This window comes from Pelmatolapia mariae, linkage group LG3_W (assembly GCF_036321145.2).
Source record: "Pelmatolapia mariae isolate MD_Pm_ZW linkage group LG3_W, Pm_UMD_F_2, whole genome shotgun sequence".
Taxonomy (NCBI): domain Eukaryota; kingdom Metazoa; phylum Chordata; class Actinopteri; order Cichliformes; family Cichlidae; genus Pelmatolapia; species Pelmatolapia mariae.
In genome coordinates, this window is record NC_086229.1 from 58,706,256 (window position 1) to 58,729,920 (window position 23,665).

A 23,665-nucleotide genomic window follows, 5' to 3' on the forward strand; every position below is an offset into this window, starting at 1 on the left:
TAATTCATTTGTATGTATTTCAGTTAGAAAGAACAGTAAAAAGGTTACAAATGTTAAATGACAAGATTTTATTTTGAAGGTGAACTTGCTAATAACCTCACTTCCTGGTGGGTTACCTGTATTTGTTGATTTCCTGTTTACTTCCTCTTCCTGGTAGCTCTAAGAAGGAGAGTGACATGCAGTCATGCTCTGAGGCTTATCCACAGCCATCCACTTGGGAACATTGTTCATGCAACGTCGTAAGTGTATATATTTCATGATGAAGGTATATTTATTTGTAGTTCATGAAGGTCGATTTGGCATTAGTTTTTAAGATCATTACTGTTGCCCAAGCTAATACAAAGATGTAAAGTCATATTTTGAGTTATTTTGTAATGCAATATTTATGCAAACATGATCATTTTTTCTATACTGTATTTCTTTGCAACTACACTTTTCACCGCTTGTCAAATGAAGATTCTGAGACTAAAAGGTCAACTCTACTCAGACTCCTGTATTCATTGACAAAGGTTTCGCTTGGTGTTTAATCAGAGTTGCTATACTCTGCAACAGAACACTACAACAATGCTTTATCTGTTATCTCTGCTGAACAACAAATTAATCCATTCAAGGATTTGGTCTTCTTAGATGTTTCAAGTTACATAAAGGCAGATAAATTAGTTTATAGATTTTATTAACATGAAGACAACAGGGTTCTAAAAATAGCTGGAATAGTGAACGACATAATAAAGTGTAAAAAAAAACTGAGCTTAAAACCACGTCAGGCCTCGAAAGTTGACAAAATGTTCCTATAGAGGAAGTATAAATAAAGGTATGGTATCCACCACAGGTCAAAATTAGGTGTTGAAATTCAAGAATTCATGAAACCACCAACTTAAATTACATAGTCAGTCTGGTTTGTATTTTCTGCCTTGTGTCTTCATTATGAGCAGAATACATAGAGTGTTTAGAGTTTTTAGCACATCTCTCCTCTGCTCAGTAAACTGGTCTCTGTAGACCTAGAAAGACAAAGAGGAAGAGAGAGATAATTCATGTTATGGATTAATTTATATTTGTTTGCTATTAATTATTTATGTTCTCTGGATTAATTATCTTGCTCAATTACTAGTCTCACCACAGAGCATATTGTGGAGGGACTAGTAATAAAAACATAGACATGCAATTTATTTGTGGTTCCACAACTTTGCTTTTCCTTTAATCCCACGTAGCAAAATTGGTATGGCCCGGATCTGGCCCACACAATGTGCTTATACATGGCCCACATACCGCAAAGAATGACGGTCCATGTTTGGCCCAGATCTGGTTTGCCAGAGGTGGCCCACACATGGGCCAGCACAAGGCCAGTTGCAGACACACTGCTGGCCCTGTGCTGGCCCAGAACAGTTTCAGCTCTGGTCCCAGATGTCAGCCTAATGTGTACCTTAATCAAGCCGTGTAATAACAACATGACGAAACTCTGTTCAGACAGTCAATGGACTGATTCTTATATAGTTCTTTTCTACTCTCCTAGATTACTCAAAGTGCTCTATACAACATGCCACCTTCACTTCCTCTAAACTGAGTGCTTCCTAACTACATTTATACACATTCACACTCTTGGCACGCAGACTGGAGGAGCCAGGAATTAAACTACTAACCTTCCTGCTCTACCTCCTGAGCTACAGCCACCCAGTGGTAAACATGAGTAAACCCTCACTAGGTTTTGGATAAAGTGTAAACTCACAAACCTGCCAAACCTGCATTTGAAACGTTGGCTACCATAGCTGTATAGTATTGCCACATGGCATATGGGTCTTCTAATTAAATAGGAACATAAACAGTGGCATCATTGCCAGACCTGGCCCACATCAGGTTGGTATACACCCTGCCATGACACCAGTCAGCCAGCAGTGCCAGCTTGAGACCAGATCCGGGCCAGACCTGTCTGATGTGTGGGTTGTTTGTACTACAAACATCCCACATATAAATGTTACCAGATAATTTTGGGATGTGTTGACATTTTATTCAACTTTTTCACAGTTTTGTTAATTTCCACCTTCACTGTTTGTTGTATGTCAGCCATATCTAATTTAGGTACTTTTATACAAGTGATACAGTCACTATGAAACAACATTTATATTTTCTATATATAATTATAGCAAAAGCTATTTTTCTCTATCTAGCCATGAGTGGGCCCCTGTAACCAAATTCTAGGCTATGTTTGTAGTTACATGCAACACTTGCATTGCCTAACTGTATATAATCTCTGTTTTTTCAATGTGGAAGCTTTGGGGTGAACAATGATCTTTGATCTATGAGGTGATTTCCTCTTCACATAATTTGTTTGTAATAATTTTACTCCAGTTTGATTCTGGAAATCCACATTATTGCATTCTTTTTTCTGCCTTGTTACCCTATTATTACCACTTTATTACCAAGCTGCAAGTGCTACTGCTACTGATCTTTTGTTTTTTAGTCTACACAAAGCATATAGATGACAAATGTCAAAGTTTGTGGCTGGCAGATAAATTCTTTCTTCATCTGGAAAGTCAACAAGTCATATTTCATAGAGGAAGTAGAAATAAATGGCTTAACTCTTCCCTTTTTCTTGTTTAATGGCCTCACTGAGCCACAAGCAAATCAAGATCAATAAGACTCCTTCACCTCTAGTGTTCACCAGTTGGTTCAACTTTCCCCCCAGAAAGGTGAGGTCTAATGTTTCCAAAGCCAGTATATGCAATTGAAGATTGGACCGATGAGCCCCTTAACTTTGACTACCACCCAGTCACCAAACTCCACCTATGTTCTCATTATCCTAGGGGTCTTTTGACTCACTATTAGTGTGGCGTCTTACCCAGGAACAATTAGATTACTGAGAGAATTTTTAGGAAGTTAGGTGATAACTTTCCTAAAGGAAATGTCTTTTATGCCTTTTGTCTTCGAGCACATGTGTTACAAAATGAATGTTTTAGCATATCTCTCCTTTGCAGAACAATCTGTTTTTTCCCTTAATAATAAAAATTTTAAGAGAAATATGCGTCTGTGTTAGAGCTCTGGTGTTTAGGTGTGCATAAGCAATTCTATTTCAGTGTTAAGATGTTTACAATAAAAACATAACAAAAGCTTGACTTCTATTACAACAGCTCAGACTGCACAATGACAAGCAAAGACAAGGAGAAGGCAAGAATAAAATCAGGAAGATACAACTGAACATGAAACAAGGCTTACTTTGACACAGGGGAGCACAGAAGGACTAGACAGTAACATAGAAAATCAAAAGGAAAATGCAGATAAGACTGGGAGACATAGGAACAGCACACTGAACTAACTCAAAGCAAATGACATTGTGAACAATAATTGAAGATAACAGGCCCTGGATCCTGCCAAATATTGAGCTTATATAACAAACTCAATTTATAGGCTCCTATACAAACCTATACATCTACACATATACACCTAGAAATCTAAACACAAGTTCATCCCAAAACACAAGTTAAAACAAAACTTGAAGGAATACAGGAACTCAACCCTGAGGATAACCTAAAATGCAGGATGTCAATAAACAAGCAAAATAAAACCAGGCTACAGGAAAGGAAGTAATATATAAAGAAGCTTTCAACTTCATTAACCAAAGAGATGAGGAAAAAAACCCACACATAAAACTCAGAAAAACTCTAACCAAGTTACCATGGTAGTATTTCAGTCTTCCCAAAGATAGCTTGTCCTGTAGTGTGATGTTTTTTGTTTTCCACTAAATATGAAAATTAAATTATGAATTACATATGAAATTATAACTATATCAAAGATTTTGTGGTTTTAATGTGTTTGGGGAGTAGTCAATACGCAAAATTAAGTGGACAGTCAAAAGTCAGCATGAAGCAATTATTTGGGGTTTGTCTGAAATAAAAGAGTGCAAAGAAAGTCTGAATCACATGACCTACATGTCAGTTTTTTATGCTGGTTTCTGGTTTTGGAACTTCAATGAACTCGTATGTAAGCACTGGTTCTAGTGCTGTTCAGCACTTTCTCATTGAAAGGCTGAAGGCACTGGCTGGTGCTGTAAAGAAAGAAGATATATTCTGCTAAAGATCTGCTACAAAGTCTATTCATTTTTTATAAGAGTCACTTCGGGTTGCTGTTTTTCACAGAGATAATGAACACCATGAAGCTGCTGGCTCCTGTTGATGGAATATTGCAGTATAATGTACATAATTTCTATATGTGTGTAATTATTTCATAGAAATAAAAGTACATTGTATACCTTGTGTGTAAATATAATAAATGGAAATTTAATGATCAATGTCCATGTGTTCCTTATGTTATTGGGGGAAGCATAGTGGTTGGACTAGATATGGCAACAGATACTTCCACTATTTTCCCTGTTGCTGGACTTGGGCTCAGGCTCTGGTAACACTGATTTGGATTTACTATTTCTCTGTTTATGTTATTTTTTCTATACTTTAGATTTTCTGCTGTCTGTTGATCTCCACTATAGAAATACTGAGTCCATGAATGCAAACCTGGCATCTGTACACAACCTCGGAGAGTACCAGGCAATTCAGAGGGTCATATATCGTGCCACTCGTAATTATGTACCTACATTTATTGGAGGCTCTGATGCTCAACAGGTATACTGCTCATCATTATACAAGGTCTGGAAGTTAAAAAAGACAAATCTACCTATCTACCACTGTGTTTTGATAATATTGTTTCTTTTGTCTTGTCTTTGTAGGAGTGTTATTGGTTTTGGATCGATGGAACACGTTTCAGATATTTGTACTGGTGTCATGAAGAGCCTAACAACTATAGTTGCAGAGAGCACTGCTTACATGTAAAGTGGGCACCTAAGTCTTCAAGGGAAGTGTGATGTAGAACACTGTTGAGAGAAAAGAAAAAGTCACAGCATCCAAATTTTCCCAAATAATGCTTATTTGTTTCATGTTTCAAATAGTAAGCAATGACCGGGAAATATTGCAAATGCTATATTTAATTCTAAACAACGATAAACTTTTTGTTTAGTTATTTTACCATATTAAATTTAACAAAAAGATGATTAGCATTGACCATTGACTAAGGCTACCACTAGAGGGGACTGTGACGTGCCAAAGGTAATATCTTACCAAAAGCAACAAACTCATTCTACTTAATATTGCTATTTATCATCGGCAGCAAATTCTCTTTCCATAACAGGATGAAAATGTATGAAACACTAATGAAACAGCATGACTATAATTTATAAGAAATGCTCATGGATGGTCAAAATATGAATAACAGAATACAATAGAATAATCCTATAATTGTCCCACAATGGGAAATTTGGTTGTAACAGCAGCAAAAAAACATATATACAAACAGAACAGTAGACAGGACATAGAACAGAAACACACAAAATTTTGTGTGTTTCAAGGACAATATTTACCAAAACAGTACTGTACAGTTATTGAAAATTATGACATAGTTTCAAAGTGCTTTACATAAATATAGTTAACATACAAAACAAATAAAACATGATATAAAACCTTAAAAACATATCAGCTTGTTATGCAGCTGTTGTACCACATGATGGCACTGCAGTGCAAATCAAATGATCCAATGTTATCAGTAGTTAATTGTGTGGATGCCCTCAAGGGCTTCCAAACTATTGAGTTCCTGTTTCTCTTTATTGTGTGGATGCTGGAGGCATCCACACTATTGAGATCCTGTTTCTCTTTAAACTTTATTCTTCAAGTTGCTCCCCCGTTTTTTGCCGTGGAACTACTCCCTCAGTTTTCAGCCGATTTTCTCCGTTCAAACTCTAAACTGTTCTGCTCTTTCTGCTAATTCCGGCTATATCTTTTGGTGTTTATTACTATTATACTTTTTAAAATATTACACTTTTTTCCTTTAATTTGTCCCATTGAAATGAATGGGAAACTTCCACAATTCTGCTAAAACTTGCTTGGTTTTGAAACTTAACTGCTTCCTCATACTTTCACCTAGAAACTCCATTCAAACTTTAAAATGTTCTCAGATTATTGGGCTATTCCTGTGTGATTCAGCTTTTTCAGATCTTCTACCGTTTTCATTCTATACCTCTTTAAGTTTTCAGTTGCAAAATTGTGATTTTTCAGAAAATACATGCGTTGCTATGGTTGCTATGCAATTAACTCAGAGTGTGTGCTGGTCTGTTCTGAATTTTCTCTTCATGTCTGAACAACTTCTTGCTACTTGCTCAATTTCCACTCAACCCCCACAAATTATACATCAAAACGTAGGTATTTTTGCTGGCTTTCAGACAATGTTACTATCTTTATTGTGAGATTTACCGTTTTTTAAACGGTAATGACACGGCTCTGCAGCTCAAAGGTCCTGGGTTCAATCCCACCTTGCTTCAACATTTTTTTTTCATTACAAATTTAAACACTATCACAGACCTGTAATTTATATTGATCATTTATTACAATTCTGCAAAGTTTTATAATTTTAGCAGCTTTTCTAATATAGACCGAAATACATACAAGTACCCAGCCTAATGAAGCAGACAGAGGCAGTAGCTCTGATTGGTGAATTTGAGCAGAATCAGGTTGTTCTTTCATTTCATTTCTTTATTTATTTCACACATGGTTCATCGTGTTTCTTTTTCTACATACAGAACCTTCTGCCTCTTTTCAGCAGAAATTCTGCCTCTTTTCAGCAGAAATTCTGCTCATTCACCTCTTTTCAGCGCAACATTCTGCTTCTTTGCCTCTTTTCTGCAGAAATTCTGCTGATTCATCTCTTTTCTGCAAAATTTTCAGCCTTTTCACCTTTTTCAATGCTTTCATCTTTTTCAAATCATAGAGTTAAAATCAAAATATAGTATTTTTACCAAAGCATTGTATTTGTACGAAGTACAGTATTTCTGTCAAATCATAGAATTACTGCAATTTCATTGTATTTTGAGGAATCCCTTTTGTTATAGTATTACTTCTAAGTCATAGTATTTCTGCTTTGTCATAGTATTTGTACTGAAACATAGTATTTCTGCCAAATCATAGTATTACTGCTATTTCATAGTATTTGAGTGAAATTACAGTGTTTCTGCAAAAACATTGTATTTCTGCTACTGTATTTCCGCTGTATTACGTAGTGGCAAAGTAGGAGGCTGACTGTTACTAAGTGCATCAGTGTACATAGGTCATCTCTTGTGTTGGAGTGCCCTCTTGTGGCGCCTTTTGGGTAGTGCCTTAGTAAACATGAACACTGCAAAGTAGTGGTATCAGACTGGTTTGTAGTGGAGGAATTTGTTGCCAGTTTCTTCCATCTTTAATCCGTATTCATGTTGTAATGTAGTAGTACCACAATATGGAAGTTTTGGCACAAGTACTTTGATTTGGTATCCTTTAGCTTCTTCACCCCTTTTCAGCAAAATTTTCATTTTTTTCACCCCTTTTCAGCACAAATTCCAGCTTTTTTGGCTGTTTTCATAAAAAAAAAGATATTTTCAGCAGAAACTCTGCTGATTCATCTCTTTTCAGTGCAAGTATCTGCTTCGTTGCCTCTTTTCCGCAGAAATTCTGCTGATTCACCTCTTTTCTGCAAAATTTTCAGCCTTTTCACCTCTTATCAGCACAATTGTTAACGCTCCATGGCAGAAACAAGTACACAGCCTGATGAAGCAGACAGAGGCAGTACCTCTGATTGGTGAGATTGAGCAGGACCAGGTTGTTCTTTCATTTCATTTCTTTATTTATTTCACACATGGTTGAACAGTGTTTCTTTTTCTACATACAGAACCTTCTGCCTCTTTTCAGCAGAAATTCTGCTCATTCACCTCTTTTCAGCTCAACATTCTGCTTCTTTCCCTCTTTTCTGCAGAAATTCTGCTGAGTCACCTCTTTTCTGCAAAATTTTCAGCCTTTTCACCTTTTATCAGCACAATTCCCAGCAGCTTCTGCTAATTTCAGCAGAATTGTCAGTCTGTCCACCTCTTCGCTGTGAGAATGAGTTTGGCTCAGTAAGATGAGTAGCTGCCTTCAGCCCAAAAGGGCCAAGTTCAAATCCTGCTTATGGCAACATTTTTTTTTTCACCACCATACAACTTTTTTCAACTTTTCATCTTTTTCAGCTTTTCAGCAGACAGCTTCAGCGATAAGGCATCCACACAGCATTTTCGCAGGAAATGCAAATTTTTCTAGTTAGAGTTTGTTGTTCAGGTAATTAAACAATGATTTAAAAATAGACAAATATAATTTAACCTCCTAGGACCTGGCATCCACATTTGTGGACATCACATTTTGGGTTGTCTAGAACACAATACTAAATTTTACTCTAAGGGCCTGATATCCTCTTCTCAGAAACTACATCACGTAAAAAGATAATTCTTTGTTTTTACATTCATCAGGTCCCAATCAGCCCAAATAGCAAAGAGAAATTAAAAATGCATGCCATAAGAGTTTGGGTCTTAGGAAGTTAAAGAAAATTTAGTTAATCATGAGTGAGCCACTATCAGTAAATCCTACAGTGAGCTTCCAGGCTTTAAAATAATTTTATAAGAGGACAAAACTGGATGACCAGTTTTAGCTCAGAAAACAATGGCCATTCGAGTATGATGCTTGGTGGATTTATTTAATTTTGTCCGATGTTTTGCTTACTGTACAAAGTATATGGATAACAAAGAAAAGCATGTCCAAGTCTTAGACTTGAAGATAAACTCATTATCATGGTTAGCTCCAGTTAGCTAACAGCCTTGGTTACATTTTGAAGACATAGCAGTTTGCGAAACATTCCTCAAAACTAACATTCATATATTTCACACGACATTTCACACAACTTGAATTTCCCTCTAAAACATCATTTTTACCTGGGTCAAATGTGGGAACATATATGTTTGTAAATGCCTCATGATCATTAATGCAGTTTATCTTGTCCTTCATAATTAAAATCACCAAACCGTTAAACAAATCACTGAACACATTTCAAATCTCAGGTAGCACTGTAATGTGGTGATTAGCACTATTGACAGCTAGAATAGGCTCTCACACCCTGCAATCTTTGATTGGATAAGTGCAAGAAAATGGATCCTTAGCAGTATTTCTGCATTTTCTTTGTATTACTGATCTTTACCTCTTAATATAAAGAGCCCCGAGGTGACTGTTGTGCTAATTTGCCCCTATATAAGTGAAACTTAATTAAGTTTAGTGTAAACAGTTTTTACTGCTTGACGACAACAGTAGGTGAGGATTAATATGCAAACCATACAGACAGTAAAAAAGAGCATGTTGGGTAAGTTACTTTAAATTAGTAACTTAGTTATATTACTAGTTACTTCTATCAAAAGTAACTCAGTTACTTCAAGTTACTCGTTACTTCCAAAGTAACTAGTTACTAGGGAAAGTAACTTTGGTTTTACTCAGAATTCTCTTGTTAATGTGTTGCTTCCGTAACTGGATACCCAGCAAGATTGCCAGTCTTCTAGCTTGCTTACTTGCCACAAGTGCACTGTGCCACCTACCAATAGAAAGGAAAAAATAATGTGCACATTTCCACGAGAGAAATCCCACGCCTGGACCGTCGTTGACAGCCGCATGATTCTAGTCTACGTCACAGTGTCATGTGCGCTTTTTACATCCAACACAAAAACTGCAGTCGTGGTGCTTTCGTTTGTACTCAGAACTTGAAAATTCTGCCTTCTGAATAGGAAGATGTAGGTAGGTAACACCAGACTGCAGATGAGCTGCATACAGGGCTGCATACAAAAAATCAGCTCGGGCGTTTTGACTGGAGACCGGCCCACCATTATAGGAAAAATCATAAAGCCTTTGAATGAAAACAAACGCTGTTGTGACACCTTATTAATTGCATCCAGAGGGAGATGGTGGTTTATAAAAGATCAGATTATAGCCAATCTACACCACATGCATTTCAGAGTTTTGATGGTATATATGCATCAATCTATTAATCGTTTGTTGTAAGATTCAGATAATTATTTTTTAAAAGCTAGATATTTTAAATGAGAATAAGAAACAAAAGTATTTCTTTTTGCCCCCCTCTCCCTGTTAATGCCCATACCTGGCCCCCAGGCAAAACTTTGCTAGACCCGCCCCTGCACAGTTACCAGCTGTCAGCTACATAAAAAAAGGATCCTGGTGTTATTTGTCTTTCAGAAACAGTTCATAACTTCCCTTCAACTCATTCATGTCACCTAAAAGGTAAACCTGTTTCTCCATCACCTGTTCAGCTCTGATGATTCAGTAAAGACATCTCCTGGTTTCATCTTCATCTTTCCCTCTCACCACATATCCAAACCGATATCATGACCAGCAGCTTTACAGCTGTGGCTCCAGGAAACATCAGCTGATACTAGAAAGTAATATTAAATAAATTCTAACAACAGCTGATCAAGCTTAAACGTGCTGCTGTTGTTTATTGCGACCTCCGCTGGTTTCTTCTTTCTGGTGCAAAGTGGGCGATAAACAAACAAGAGAGAAAAGGTGATCAGCTGATCATTGATTAGTTTCATAATTGAAGTAGAAACAGGAGAGAGAGGGAGAGAGAATGAGAGAAGAAGAGGCAGCTGTGCAGCAAAGACAGAATAACTCCAGCTTTGCCCACTCACATCTTGGGCCATCTGACCTCAGGAATTCACATGACAAGGTGGGGCCAGGTTTCACAATGAGCACACCCGAAACCCTGGCTGATTAGGTCCCACACCCACTTTCACACCTTGGCTCATGTGATTAGAGGATCACCAGGGGGTCCTTTGTCCCTCTTTGGGGGGATACTCCCACTTGGTTTAAATCTGGGACTCTCGGCCATTTGACCTTAGAACTGAAGAAGCTTCCCCCTTTCCCTGGCGGGTTGCAGAGCATGGGGGTGCCTACTGGGGTCAGCGGGGGAGCTGGCCCCAGGGAGGGGTCACTTGCCCCTCCCTTTCTTCCCTCCCCATCTCCAGCTGCCTCCCTCTTCCCGCTCCACCACAATCACCCACACATGCAGGGCCTTGGGGTAGGGGTGTGTCACCAGGGTGCAGAGGAGGCATCCCCCCCCTCTGTCCCCTTCTGGCTGCCTCTGCCTCAATTTTATCTCACAACTTAGACATTCACATTACTCACACTCTCATAACACATACATATAGGATCTTGGGGGTGGGCTCACAACACGGACTCCAAATTACCATCAGGGTGTACACCTCACCCCTGGCGTCGTTGCCCACCTCTCAATTTTAAATACACGTAGACATTGAGGGCTATCAGGAGGGGCTATGCGCTTACCTGCTGCTCTCTGGCAGGTAGTTCCATGCCCTCCTGGGTTTTAATTGCACCTTAGAACACATATACATCAACACTACATATGAGCGGGTAGAGGGAGGTTTGGAGTCTTCTCACACCCCCGGTCTCTGCGGCCTGCTGGAGCGGGGGGGCTGGGAGGAGGAGTTGGCCGTCCGACTGGGGTCTGGTGTGTGGGGCCTCCCTGCTGCTGCGGAGTCGGGGCAGTCTGCTTCTCCCCACTGCAGGGAAAAGGGTAACACCACCTGGGTCTGGGTGCAGTTTCCCCCTCCAGGGGCAAGGGTACCTAGACCCGGTTCTTAGAGTACGCTTGGGGAGTGTGATTGTGTGTACAGCGTCTCTTTATGTCTGTCTCCACGTTGGTTGAGTGTGGAGTAATTGCCTATGAGAGCATGAGGGTGGGAATGGGTGTTTGTATTTGAGTGTGCCTGTATGTCTGTGTCTATATGTCAGGTTGGGTATCAGACGCCACCTCTCTGGGGACATCTCAGGCCCTCCAAGGTTTGGAGGCCTATCTCCCCCCACCACTTCCCCTGCCGGTGGCAGACGCCCTCAGACATCGATGCGTTGGTGGTTCTTTGTGTCCGGGGGTGGGCGTCCGGGTACACACCAGCTCACTCCTTGGTGGCTGCTTATCGGGGCCTGGAACCTGGGGCTCGCTCGGGCCACTTCGGGGGTGGGGTGCCCTCGGCCTCTCGGCCCGGGGCTCGGTCACTCAGGCACAGCTGGCTGCCGGTGGAGCTCACGGGCACGTCACTGCAACCCCCCCTGGCTTCTGCTCCGCGGCTGCTGAGTGACCCCTCATCTGGGACTCTCCTCAGCTCTTTCTGGGATAGTGGCGCGGCTGCCCCTCTGTTGGTCTTCCTTGGTCTCTTGTGTTCTGGGGGCCTCTGGATGTCTGGAGTTTTGATCTCCTCCACACCTGCTTCATGTCCTGGAGGACGGGGCAGTGGCCCCCCACACCCTCTAGCAGATCATTACATGAAGGAACCTTTTAACCCTTTAAGACCTACCATAGAACCAAGTCCGCCAGAGCTTATATTATATTTTTACATGCTGTAGTGCCAATTTTGGGAGCATTTCAAGTTGATATACATCAATACAACCATTACAGCCCAAATTTTAATAATATGTATGCATTAAGTGCATAGTAATTACATAAATTGCAAAAAAGTGCAATAAACTACAAAAAAATTGAAAATCGTTTTTGTTTTTTTAACATATATTTCTAGTTAGAGAAATTTAAGAGGCTTATCCCTCAAAACTGTAAATACAAAAAAGTTGCACAAACTAGTTTCCCACCACAGGAAATTTATTTGAAGTGTCTTCATAGTTTTACTTTTGAAATACACCAATTTTTATATACCGCAGGAAAAACGAAAATAAATATTATAGTGCAAATTTGCAAAAAAGCAGCATATGCATCAAAATAAACTATTTCCAGCAGTGCAATTTGAGTTCTAAACATCCCAGAAACGACACAGAAAGTCATAAAGTCAAAGATAACTTTTAAAAACACCAGTATAGGCTCTGAGGCCCTGACAGTAAAAAAAACTACATTTCCGCGAAAATGACGTCACTTCCGGTTTCGGACAGGTAATGGCGGACATGCGAAAGTTCGCGCTGACCTCTATTCCAACGTGGGAAGTGTTATGAACAGCTGATCGGATCGGCAAAGCGTGTTTCTGGAATATTATGTTTTTGTTGCTGCAAGCGCTTTTTATGCAGTTTTTGCAAAGCTATATGTGGAAGAAAACCGTGACCTAGGACAAGCTGATGGCATAAGATGTAAGTACAACTTCTCCGGTTTCATATGCAAAAAAAATTATTGCGCTGGCTTACGTGGTTGCAGTGATACAGGGATTTAAAAATAGATACGCAAATCGTAGCGTGGGCGCTACGCTCGGCTCTAAAGGGTTAAAAAATCAAGCGCGTCCATGCTCACAGGTGTACACACGGGTGATCACACACACAAACTGCACCCTTTTTGGCTCCTACCTCAAAGCACACTGTGCGCTGTCAATCTTACGTGCTGCACAATAATGTTTAACATTTAGTATTTACTGCCATATTCCCATATATCATTGTGATGTTGTTTATTCTATTACTCTTGTTTTCTTCTGCTTGTTTTCTTTTTTCTTTCTCAACAGGTGATCCAGGTGGTCAATATGTATTTTTTTGTCTGCTTATTCTGTTGGTTTTTGTTTTTTGCCCTTTTTCCCCGTCCCTCTTCCCCGCTGTTTCCCTCCTTCCTTCTCCCCTTTCTTTCCCCCAGTAAAGTCTGTCCCGCATACAACAAGTGAAAATAAAATAAACAATTAAAGGTGAATCAAATAGACCATTACAGCAAGGCTGGGATGGTCCATTTGGTAAAGTAAATCCGTTGGGCATCTTTCTTCGCCTTTAGACATTAATTCTAATGGCAAAAGATCCAAACGGGACAGGCAAAAAAAAAAAAAAAAAGGTGAGCACCGTGGCGGAGACGCTGTTGCATGAGCTGAAATCGGCGAGGAAAATTTTCGACGCCATCACCGAGGCCTACGACAAATTGGTGGGAGAGGATGTGGTGAAAATTGGCCAGCTGCGGCTGGTCACAGAGTGTTACAAAGGAGATTACTGAGATTCATTTGTCACGAAAGGCTGATTCTTTCAATGCACGCATCCTACGGTGATATTTTTATCATGTATTCACAGCCACCGGAGGCGCTGTACAGCACCGAGCACCTGAAGGACGGACAGTTTGTTGATATTGTAATCAAAAATACAGCCGCGGGGGGAGGGGGGGGCGCGTTTTAAAAACGCACCCCCCCCCATTGCGCGTGTCCCTAAATGGTATGCCCTGGGTAGGTCATCATTTCCCTCTGTGGCTGCCACTCCCGTTTCAATTTTTCTCCTAGTTTCGGGCAGGAGTTTCGTCCACAGGAGGCGCTGTACAGCACCGAGCGCCTGAAACACGGACAGTTTGTTAATATTTTTTCATGTTAACCTTTTTTTTTTTCATGTAAACCTGTTCTTGACAAATCTACTGAGATTCGTTTGTCTTGAAAGGCGGATTCAACCACGTTGTTGACTTTTATTTTTTCAACCACGTTGTTGACCAGATTGCCTCAGTTGTATCGTGACTGTAATTTAAAATGAAATAAAATAAAACTCAGAAGCGTCTGTGTGTTGTTTTCTTCTTTTTCTTCATCTTCTTCTTCTTCTTCTTCTTGGGGTATCAATGACCCCCACGCTGCCGCAGCAGCTTCTGTGCGTGGCCCCCAAGTGCTACGTTTTCTTTCCCGATCCCCTGACGAACCCCTTTAGAATCGCTCTGGGGGAACTCGACGACCCCGAATGATCATTCTGTGCAGGTTTTTTTTTTTTTTTCATTTTTCGTTCATCCGTCTCTATTGAGGGTGGGGGGTACTCTGGGACCCCCGGGGTCCGGGTCTGCCCCGAAGGGGAGCACAAGGGTTAAGTAAAATAAACTTGCTGCATGGACAGATAATTTCACTTGTTTTCAGTGCTTTTTGTATCAAATGTAGTATTTGTTTCCTCAATGTAGACTAGCCATTTTTGCAGTGAATATACTAGCAACCACATGTAAGCCAGAGGGCAGAGAGTAAAGTACTCTACTGCGGGGTGTAGTGATGGGAATTCCCACTCTTTTTAGAGAAGTTGAGTTCTGTCTTGCTGGGGTCACAGACTTCTGCAAAAACTTTATAATAGAGCTCTGGTTTGGTTTAGGTGGTTGTGGTGGCATACTGCATGATGCTGTAGATGCAGCAACAGTTGCAGTAGACACACTGGCACCTTCATTATTATCACACTTAACTGACTGTGTTTTATTTTCCCATTGCATTGGTTCCAGATTTTGCTTCTTTTCTTTTCTTTCTTGGTGTCACTCCTTTTCATTACTATACCTTTCTAATGTGATGATGTTGTCTCTTGTTGTTGCCCCTGGATCTCTTTCTCTCCCTCCTGCTCTGTTCCCGTGCTAGTGCAACTACTGCCCCTTCCCCCTCTGCTCAGCAAACATAAGGCTCACATGGGGCATGAAGCGAAAAAAAGTGAGAGAGAGAGAGAGAGGGTGAGAGAAAGAGAAAAAAAACCACGCCTCCCAATAAGGAGCCAACTCCCGACGTTCAATAATCCAGCTCTGAGAGCTGTTTCGTTCGCGACCGACAAATCGCAATGAGGAATACCTATGATGAAAATTACAGGCCTCTCATCTTTTTAAGTGGGAGAACTTCCACAGTTGGTGGCTGACTAAATACTTTTTTGCCCCACTGTAATTTCATCATCTCAGGAACACAACATCAATATTACATTTAATTCCAACTAATAAAGGTTATTTCTCAAACGATAATTGGCATTGCTGTTAATGAAAAAGGTTTAGTGACTGACAGTGGGTTTCTTTTTTGCAGGTTAATATTTAGAAATGTGACAGTTTGATGCATGCTTAGTGTGTTATTGTATTTTGTAGTGATGAATCACACAACTGTAGAGCCGGTTGTCATGGGCTTCCTGTTTCAACACCCAAAAGCTTTAAAAGCCACAACTTGTGGTGACTCTCTTTTTCTTGTGAAACTTTCTCTTCTCCACATTTCAGCTGAGCTGAGAATTGAGTGATGCATCAACAAGATTGCCCAACTGAAACCGTGCCATTACAGGGAGTGAATTATGGCGGACACCCTGGTCAGACTGGAGTGGTCCAGAACACTGCTGTGAACATCGGGCAACCAGTCAGCCCTGAGACCCCGCAAGACCATATCATCTGGTCGCTCTGCTGCTTTGTCTACTCAAATCCTTTTTGCCTTGGACTTCTAGCTCTCATTTATTTCATCAAGGTGAGTTTATTGTAACAAATTTTAATTTCTTAGAAATGACATCTTTTATGTGCTCAATGTCATAAAATATGATAAAAGGTTAAAACTACACAGAAGAAAGGAGTTCAATTAAATGAAAAAAGGATAAATAATTTAACTAAGGTAAATGTGTAAATAAAAATCAAAATGTAATAGAAAATTCTGTAAGAAGTCGATATGGTACAGGACAGAGCTCAGTAAGATAAAATCTTAAATAAGGTGAGAATAAGAGAAAAATAATCGAACAAATGTCTTACTAGAAGTAGTAAAAGCAACACTGGAAATGTCAGATGATATTAAAGTTTTTAAAGTGTATAAAATGCTTTCATCCTTCCAGGCCAGAGACAGGAAGGTGGCTGGAGATGTGGATGGTGCACGACGTCATGGCTGCACTGCTCGCAATCTCAACATTGCCGCCACAGTCATAGCTGCCGCTGGACTCCTGAGTTTTGTTATTACATTCAGTGTAATTATGGCTTCAATAGCTTCCCACCGTTACACTTACCATTACGACCGTTGCTATGGTTGTTAATTGCATTATAAGTATTTTAGAGTTTCCTCCTGCTGTGATTAAATCGCATTTGTGTTTTCCTCCTTAAAATAAATTTTGCAACCTTCTATAACTTTTCATAGCATCATCTGTAAAAAAGCGTTTTACAAAAGACTTAAATGGAACCCAGATAGCAAGGAAACATTGAAACAATGTTGAGTCAATATCAGGCGACGTCATTGAAGCAACGTTGAAGTGTGACGTTGATCCAACATCACTCTTGCACCCATTTTTAACGTTGAAACAACGTCAGGTTTTGATGTTGAATCAATGTTGAAACCTGACATTGATTCGACGTTATATTTTCTAACACTGTTGACATTGAAACAATGTCAGATTCTGATATTGAAACACTGTTGAGATATGGTATTGATTTTCCACCTCTTTCGCACAGTTGCTTTTTATTGAAAAAAAACAAAAAACCAAAAAAGGTCAATAGACATGTATCATTTGCAAAATACTTTATTAAAAGACAAAGTTTCCTATTTACATTTCTATGTTTCACGTCACTTTTTATTATTTACTCCGGGATGGGGATGGATGATGGGCGTCCTGCGCGCCACCCGTACGATCTGGAGCATATCTGAGCCATTTCTGGACTGCTTGAGCAAAGACCAACTCAGACATAGAGTTCGCCCCTACCTGCTGCGCCAGGCCATCTAGGACAAAAAATAGACACACACACAAAAAAAGGGAATTAGAGCACATGAATAAGCTCTTGTTAATTGTCTTCAGCAGGGAGAAAGTATGTAAACTCCTAGGCTGATAAACATGAAAGTCACCAGGCGGAAATCAGCAAACTGCCGCATTTGATTCCCAAAGAGCTATAAGCTGAAAATGCGATATGTCTTAGCATGGTGTGCCGTGTATCCTTTAAAAAAAAAAAAAGAAAACATGGGTCCTCGGGCTGTACAAAGTGTACAACCCGAGGACAAAACAAGCCGAAGACCAAAGACTCCATCTCCAGATTAACCGGACATGAAAGTCTTGTTATTAAGAAAGACAAAGTAATATAGCAAAAAACAGACATAGGAAATGTGAAATGCACCCAGCACATCAATTGATCCCTTTATTGTTCACTTTAGGCTCATAAAACTACAATAAATGTTAAAACTTACCAAATATGCATCTGCACGGCGCTGTCTCTTTAAATGCCCTTTTTTGCTTTGTCTGGTCCTTGTTTTTTTTTCCCCTGTCCAGTTGAGTACAGAGGCCAGCTCCTTTGTAATGGCATAAGCCATTACACGGCGGACTCGCACCTCCAGTGTGGTCCAGCAGCACCAATCAACGCAAAGCGTCTCACCTATAGACACATTTTATGAGATGGAATTAGCGAGTCTCATGTCTTAAATGTGTATGCAAGTGCCTGTGTGTTTACTTCATGTAATTGATGATAGAAACATGTCATTTAGTTTTCCCTAAAGCCTGATTTTCAAGTCATACAAAGAATAAACCAAAGTATTGGCAGTGCAATGTATTTCTATTCCCTTTTGTTGGATATTCATTTGTTAGTTCTTGTAACTGCTAAAAGTGTTTACTAGTTTTTGCCTGTCACATATATTTGTTATACCATGTAAACTGAAATTCCAAGATTTTCAAACTTGCCTTGTAATAGTGGCCTCACAGAGTCTCTGGAATCTACAGAAAAAAAAAAAATCACAACAAGATGACATTCAGGAGTATAAACTGGTGTTTTGAAGATAAGAGTACAATGACATTGTGATGCAGCTTTAAAGCTTTTTTAAAAGCATACCATCTATAGGGAAGACATCAGACTCTGCATGCTGGTGAGATCGCAAAGCTGTGTCGGTTTGTGCCGGAGTGGCGAAAGGTGCCGGAAGCTGGGTGGGGCATTATGATGGTTGCTATCAGTGGGCTGGGGGGCAGACTGCGGAGTGATGAGGGCTGTTTAGAAAAAGATAATTTTTTAAGTATTTAAGAATACAGACAACTTGTCAAAAAAGTTTCCTTGTGTCAGACACAGATATGTACACAGACACTAGACAGTATTTTATTACCTGGTATTTTCACTCGAGGGGCCTGGGGAAACCGTTTTTTTGTAGGCTGCTCATCCTCTGAGTCCGTATATGTGTACAGGGGATTTGGTCTAAAGAAAATAAATTAAAAACGGTCTTAAGTAATTGTAAATATGCTTTTGGCATATTGTTTCCTAAAGTTAGTTTGATTTCTAACAACACACACAGGAAACAGAGACGTGCAAGAAGGTACAGTATACAATGAATTTTTCAAGTGCACAAGTGTAGGCTTTGCATTTTTAAAAAGTTTACAAACTTCCACTTTTTGGACTATATTATGTGGTGATATTGCAGTATGCAAGCACCACAGATATGTATAAAAGACAAGATCATAAATTCTTAACAATCAAAGATATGTTTGTGAATATAAAGGTTTTACTTGTGCTTTCTTTTAAGACTGGTCTGGGTTTCTTCTTCGGACTGAAGGTCAGACGTATCACAGCGTTCACGTGGATATCTCTGAAGACTGCGTTCTGCTTCGTGAAATGTGCCTGGAAATACAAACACAATGTATGGCCAGACATACATTACGTGTGGACAAAAGGTGCAAACGCATAGAAAAATCAGCGGTTTCAAAAATACGCTGGTACGTGTGGACGTAGCCTTATTCATTATTCAAGGCACAAACGGAAAGTCATGTACGCGTGCAACGTAAAGTTAGGTGAGCGTGCAACGTACAGTCACGTGGGCATGCTGCGTGAGCTTTCAAACTGAGTCTAAAGTTTTCGTGTGCGCATTGAAGCGAGTGCTCTCCAATCATCAAAAGTAACAAAGTCATTGAACACGTTTATACAGTTAACTTTACGTTTATCAATCATATATCACAGATTTAGAATTTTTTGTAGTACTAAGCAACTATATACAGAGCGAAAGTCTGGGTCAAGCGCCGAGGCGACGGCAAGAACAAAGGAAACCTCGAAGCGTTAAAGCTAGCTTTGTAAGGGAATATAACGAAGAAATTATGAAACGATAATGTTTTCTTCGTTGATATACTTTGTTCGCAGTGCAATTTATTTGTTGCCGGATTGTAAGAAGTAGACACAATTTAAATAACAGTAAAAAAAAAAACTCGTTAATGTACAACATTAACGAGTTTTTTTTTTTAATGTTATTCAAATGCAAACATGGAAATACCGAGTAGGAAAAAAAAATCATTCATTCTTACCTTATACTAATCGTGGTGCGGGCCAGTGCAGTGCATGAACTGATGCCTTCTCCGGTCAGTTCCGCTGAGAGTAAATCAAATGTCCCGCTCTACTGTAGAAGACAATGAATACCGGGGGAGGGGGGGGTGTACCAATGTGAGAGGGGTGCTGTGGAATAGTCCAAGTGATCGCTGCTTTAATTTCCCGGTCAACTATACATAAATTGCACGTAGACACGATTTTTTAAAGCTGGTGAACTAGACCAAGTCATTGATAACAAATGAACAATAAATCTACTTTCTCTGGTACTTTATACCCGATCAGTTGCAATGCAATTTAATGCTCAACTACAAATCGATGGTTTTTGATGGTGACCGGAGCCGAATGATCGTCAACTATAAATAGACGTCTTCTCGATGTTGTTGTTGTCACCTGGTCGACTATAAATAGATCAAATATCAATGACAAAAAAACAACGGTGAATCAACATCGTTACAACGTCTCTATAGTAAGACCGTCGGTTTACCACAGTATTTCAATGTTGTTACAACATTGGCATTTCAACCCCGACCATATACGACGGTTCGGATGAAAAATCAACATAGATTCAATGTCGTCTTGCTATCTGGGAAGTCTTCTCTATTTCTTTGTTGACATGTTTTGCTTTCAGTCTTTGTTACTTCATGCAGAAGTCCTGTCAGCCAATCGTTAAGAATTAAAAAGCTTCATATTTCAATAAAGGTCTGTCTATTTTACTGTGCTTATTTTTGACAAATTATACTTTTCTTTTTTCCCCAACTGGTGACATAGATGTTTTTTATAACATGAGTGGGGAAAAGGGCAGCATTGTTTCCTTCTCTGAAAATGGATACGTTGACAATGTTTCACGCCTGTGCAGCTACAGAAAATAGTACCGCAGTTATAAATTTAGTTGGATCAGATTTTCAAACCAAGAAATGTCCCTGGGCCAGACAGTTTAAGCAGCCTGTAAGCAACAGGTAATAATAAACTTCAACCCAATATAAAAAAGTAATATTTATTCATTGTTTCACTTTTAAAGTTGATCACATCTGAAAATATGCAAAAGAATAAGTGCATAAAAATAACAAATAAGTTGTAATTGAACAGAATCTGAAGTTGTAGTAATAGTTAAAAAAATTAAAAAACAATAAATTTTGCTCATATCCGACATCTGAATGTGCACAAAATTAATGATTCAATCATATCAAAACCATCACTGCAGAAACCCATTACATTATACACACAAAAAGGGCAATAACAGCTACACTCTGATGGAACATAATTTTGATTTTAAGTCATGTATGGCTTGTTACTCATCCAGTAATGCTGATATTTAGGCTACAGTTACCCTGTTGACATTAGTGGGAGAAGTTATTCATCCATTTCTTTTGTTCTGTGTATTGAATGGGAGCATATTTTTATTGAGCACACAGAGCATGACTTCCACTTTGATAAGGGGAATGGTGTACATTAACATCAGTCCTAACTAGGGCTGTCAAATGATTAAAATTTTTAATCTGATTAATCACAGCCTAAAAATTAATTAATCATGATTAATCGCAACTCGAAATATGACCAAAATGTGTGCAAACATACGGACAGATAGCGGATTTTTACACACTTGTTAGTGTTATTTAATGCTAAGACCACGCTGAGTGGCCTGCGTTCACTCAGCGTGGTCTGACGTAGGCTGGGTGTTGTGCTGGAAGCGAATTAATCACAGCCTAAAAATTGATTAATCGCAACTCGAAATATATGTGTATATATGTGTAAAAATCGGGACAGATAGTGGTTTTTAACACACTTGTTTGTTTTATTTATTATTAATTGTGAGTACAAGCAGTACAAGCAGAACAGGGCTTCAAATAATTGTGAGGGATTTTTACTGAATGTTTTCCACCCGTTTAAATCTAGCACATTGTTTTATCCATATACATCTTCAAGTTCACAGAACATAGGCCTAATTCAACAGGCAAAATAGAAAAAAATCTCCAATCATCCTTTTGGGTAAGGATTAGTGCAAAAAAATATGAACAACAGTGAAAAGTATTGTTTAAATCACATTCAACCATAGAACAAGCTCTAAACACACGGTCCTCTGGTCTACTCATCCTTCAGCCAGTTGCTGAGACAAACCAACTTGTCCACGTTCTCTGAGTGCAGAGCAGACCTCTTCTTGTTCACAATGTGCCCTGCTACAGAGAACAGCCTCTCACAGGGCACTGTGGAGGCAGGAGTGGCCAGGTATCTGCGAGCAAGGCGGGCCAGCTGGCTGTGGGCTCCTGCATGAGCTGCCCACCACTGTAAGGGACAGTCCTCTAAGGCAGTGCAGGGCTCTGCTCTGTAGCGCTGTATGGCTCTGTCCTGCTGTACCTCCTCCTCTGACTCAGAGTCAGAGTCCATCTGCAGCAGGCTCAGCCTCTTCTTGGCTGGACCTTCTTCTGCAGTGTGTGATCTTCTAGGAGAGTCTTCATGCAGCATGCCTGCCAGTGTGGTCCACACTGCTTCTCTGTCGGTCTTGGGCACACTGCGTAGGTCTTTAAAACGTGGGTCCAGTGCAGTTGCGATCTGGAGCCATGCATAGTTGGTATGTTCCTGGCGGGAAGCAAGGTCTTCCTTAAACTTCTCTTTAAACCTCACCACATATGCAGGGTCCTCATCAGTTACTTCCATGACACAGCGCAGGTGGCAGAAGGCTGGTAGAACTACAGAGCAGGAGACGTAGGCCTCTCCTCCCAGCAGTTCAGTCACATATCTGCAGTGGAATACACACACACACACACACACACACACACACACAGATAAGACAGCAAATTAAAAAAAGCTTTTTAATACTAGGTAATATTAATAAAATATTTGATTTCATTTATTTTTTAAATAAGACATTTTCATAGTAACAAAACTGATTTAAGATGTATGTTTGATACATTTAATCTAAACCTACAATTATGGTCACAATGACAGGCTCACCTGCAGGGCTCTAGAAGTGTCTCCAGTCTCTGGAGTTTGTCCCACTCTGGAGGCGTCAGGAGGACAAGTTTATGCTTTTGTTTATCCAGAGTCGCAGTTACTGCAGTTTGGTTGCGGATCAAGCGCTTCACCATCTCCAGCGTGGAGTTCCAGCGCGTAGGCACGTCCTGGGCCAACGGCTCCTGCTTGCGCCCCAGTGACACCTGCTCTGCGTTCAGCTCTGCTGTGTTTGTTGGGCTGTGCTTAAAATGGCCAACAATTTTGCGGCATTTGGCCAGCGCAGTGACAAAGCCACTGTCTGCGAGACTCACTGTGATGCATCTCTGTAGAATGTGCGCGGTACACGGCATGTGATTGAATGGCATGATGCGAGCCACGGCGATCATATTGCGCGCACTGTCCGTGCCTACTGTTGTCACCTTCTCCTCAATTCTCCACCTGCGAGCAACAGTCTGGAACTGCTCTGCACAAGCCTCCGCAAAGTGCCGCTCTTCCGTTTTCATTATAGTCAGCGCAAAGGATGTCAGACCCCAGGCTTCAGTGATTAAATGCGCAGTAACTCCCAGGTAATTGTCATTACTCAATGATGTCCAGTGGTCTCCTGTCAGAGCCACGCATTCTGTGTGAACTAAAGCCTCTTCTTTTTTCTTTTTCTCCGTTTCATACAGTTCGTGGATTCGAATTGTTATTGTGCTTCTCGCTGGGGGCTTGTAGGACGCGTCCTGAGATGCAACTGTAACGCAATCTGTACTTACAGCAATGCTTGAATGCTTGAAAATCAGGACTGTTGACCTTGGGCAGTTCACTAGGTGTCGGTATCATCAATTTCACCCCGATGTCTAGGCCCAGAATCACAGTTTCTCTAGAA

At 40.1% G+C, this 23,665-nt stretch overlaps 1 protein-coding gene and 1 long non-coding RNA gene across 2 annotated transcripts; both read right to left on the reverse strand.

Moving 5' to 3' along the window:
- Window positions 1–17,071: 17,071 nt before the first annotated feature.
- On the reverse strand, window positions 17,072–19,601 carry LOC134617387 (uncharacterized). Its single transcript, XR_010091524.2, has 6 exons — window positions 19,041–19,601; window positions 18,644–18,732; window positions 18,379–18,530; window positions 18,231–18,263; window positions 17,744–17,928; window positions 17,072–17,284 (listed from the first exon to the last, which is right to left on the reverse strand). It is a non-coding gene; the product is annotated as an uncharacterized LOC134617387 (long non-coding RNA).
- A 2,037-nt stretch (window positions 19,602–21,638) lies between these two features.
- Window positions 21,639–23,519, reverse strand: LOC134617395 (E3 SUMO-protein ligase ZBED1-like). The gene is made up of 2 exons (XM_063462623.1): window positions 22,798–23,519; window positions 21,639–22,582 (listed from the first exon to the last, which is right to left on the reverse strand). The coding sequence occupies exons 1-2, from the start codon at window positions 23,298–23,300 to the stop codon at window positions 21,931–21,933; spliced, it is 1,155 nt and encodes a 384-aa protein (XP_063318693.1). The 5' UTR covers window positions 23,301–23,519; the 3' UTR covers window positions 21,639–21,930.
- Window positions 23,520–23,665: the final 146 nt, after the last annotated feature.

Coding starts and splice junctions, on each gene's coding strand:
- LOC134617395 (XM_063462623.1), bottom strand. CDS start 23,300: ATGAAAACGGAAGAGCGGCACTTTGCGGAGGCTTGTGCAGAGCAGTTC. Junction 22,583..22,797: donor ACACTTCTAGAGCCCTGCAG/GTGAGCCTGTCA, acceptor ATTCCACTGCAG/ATATGTGACTGAACTGCTGG.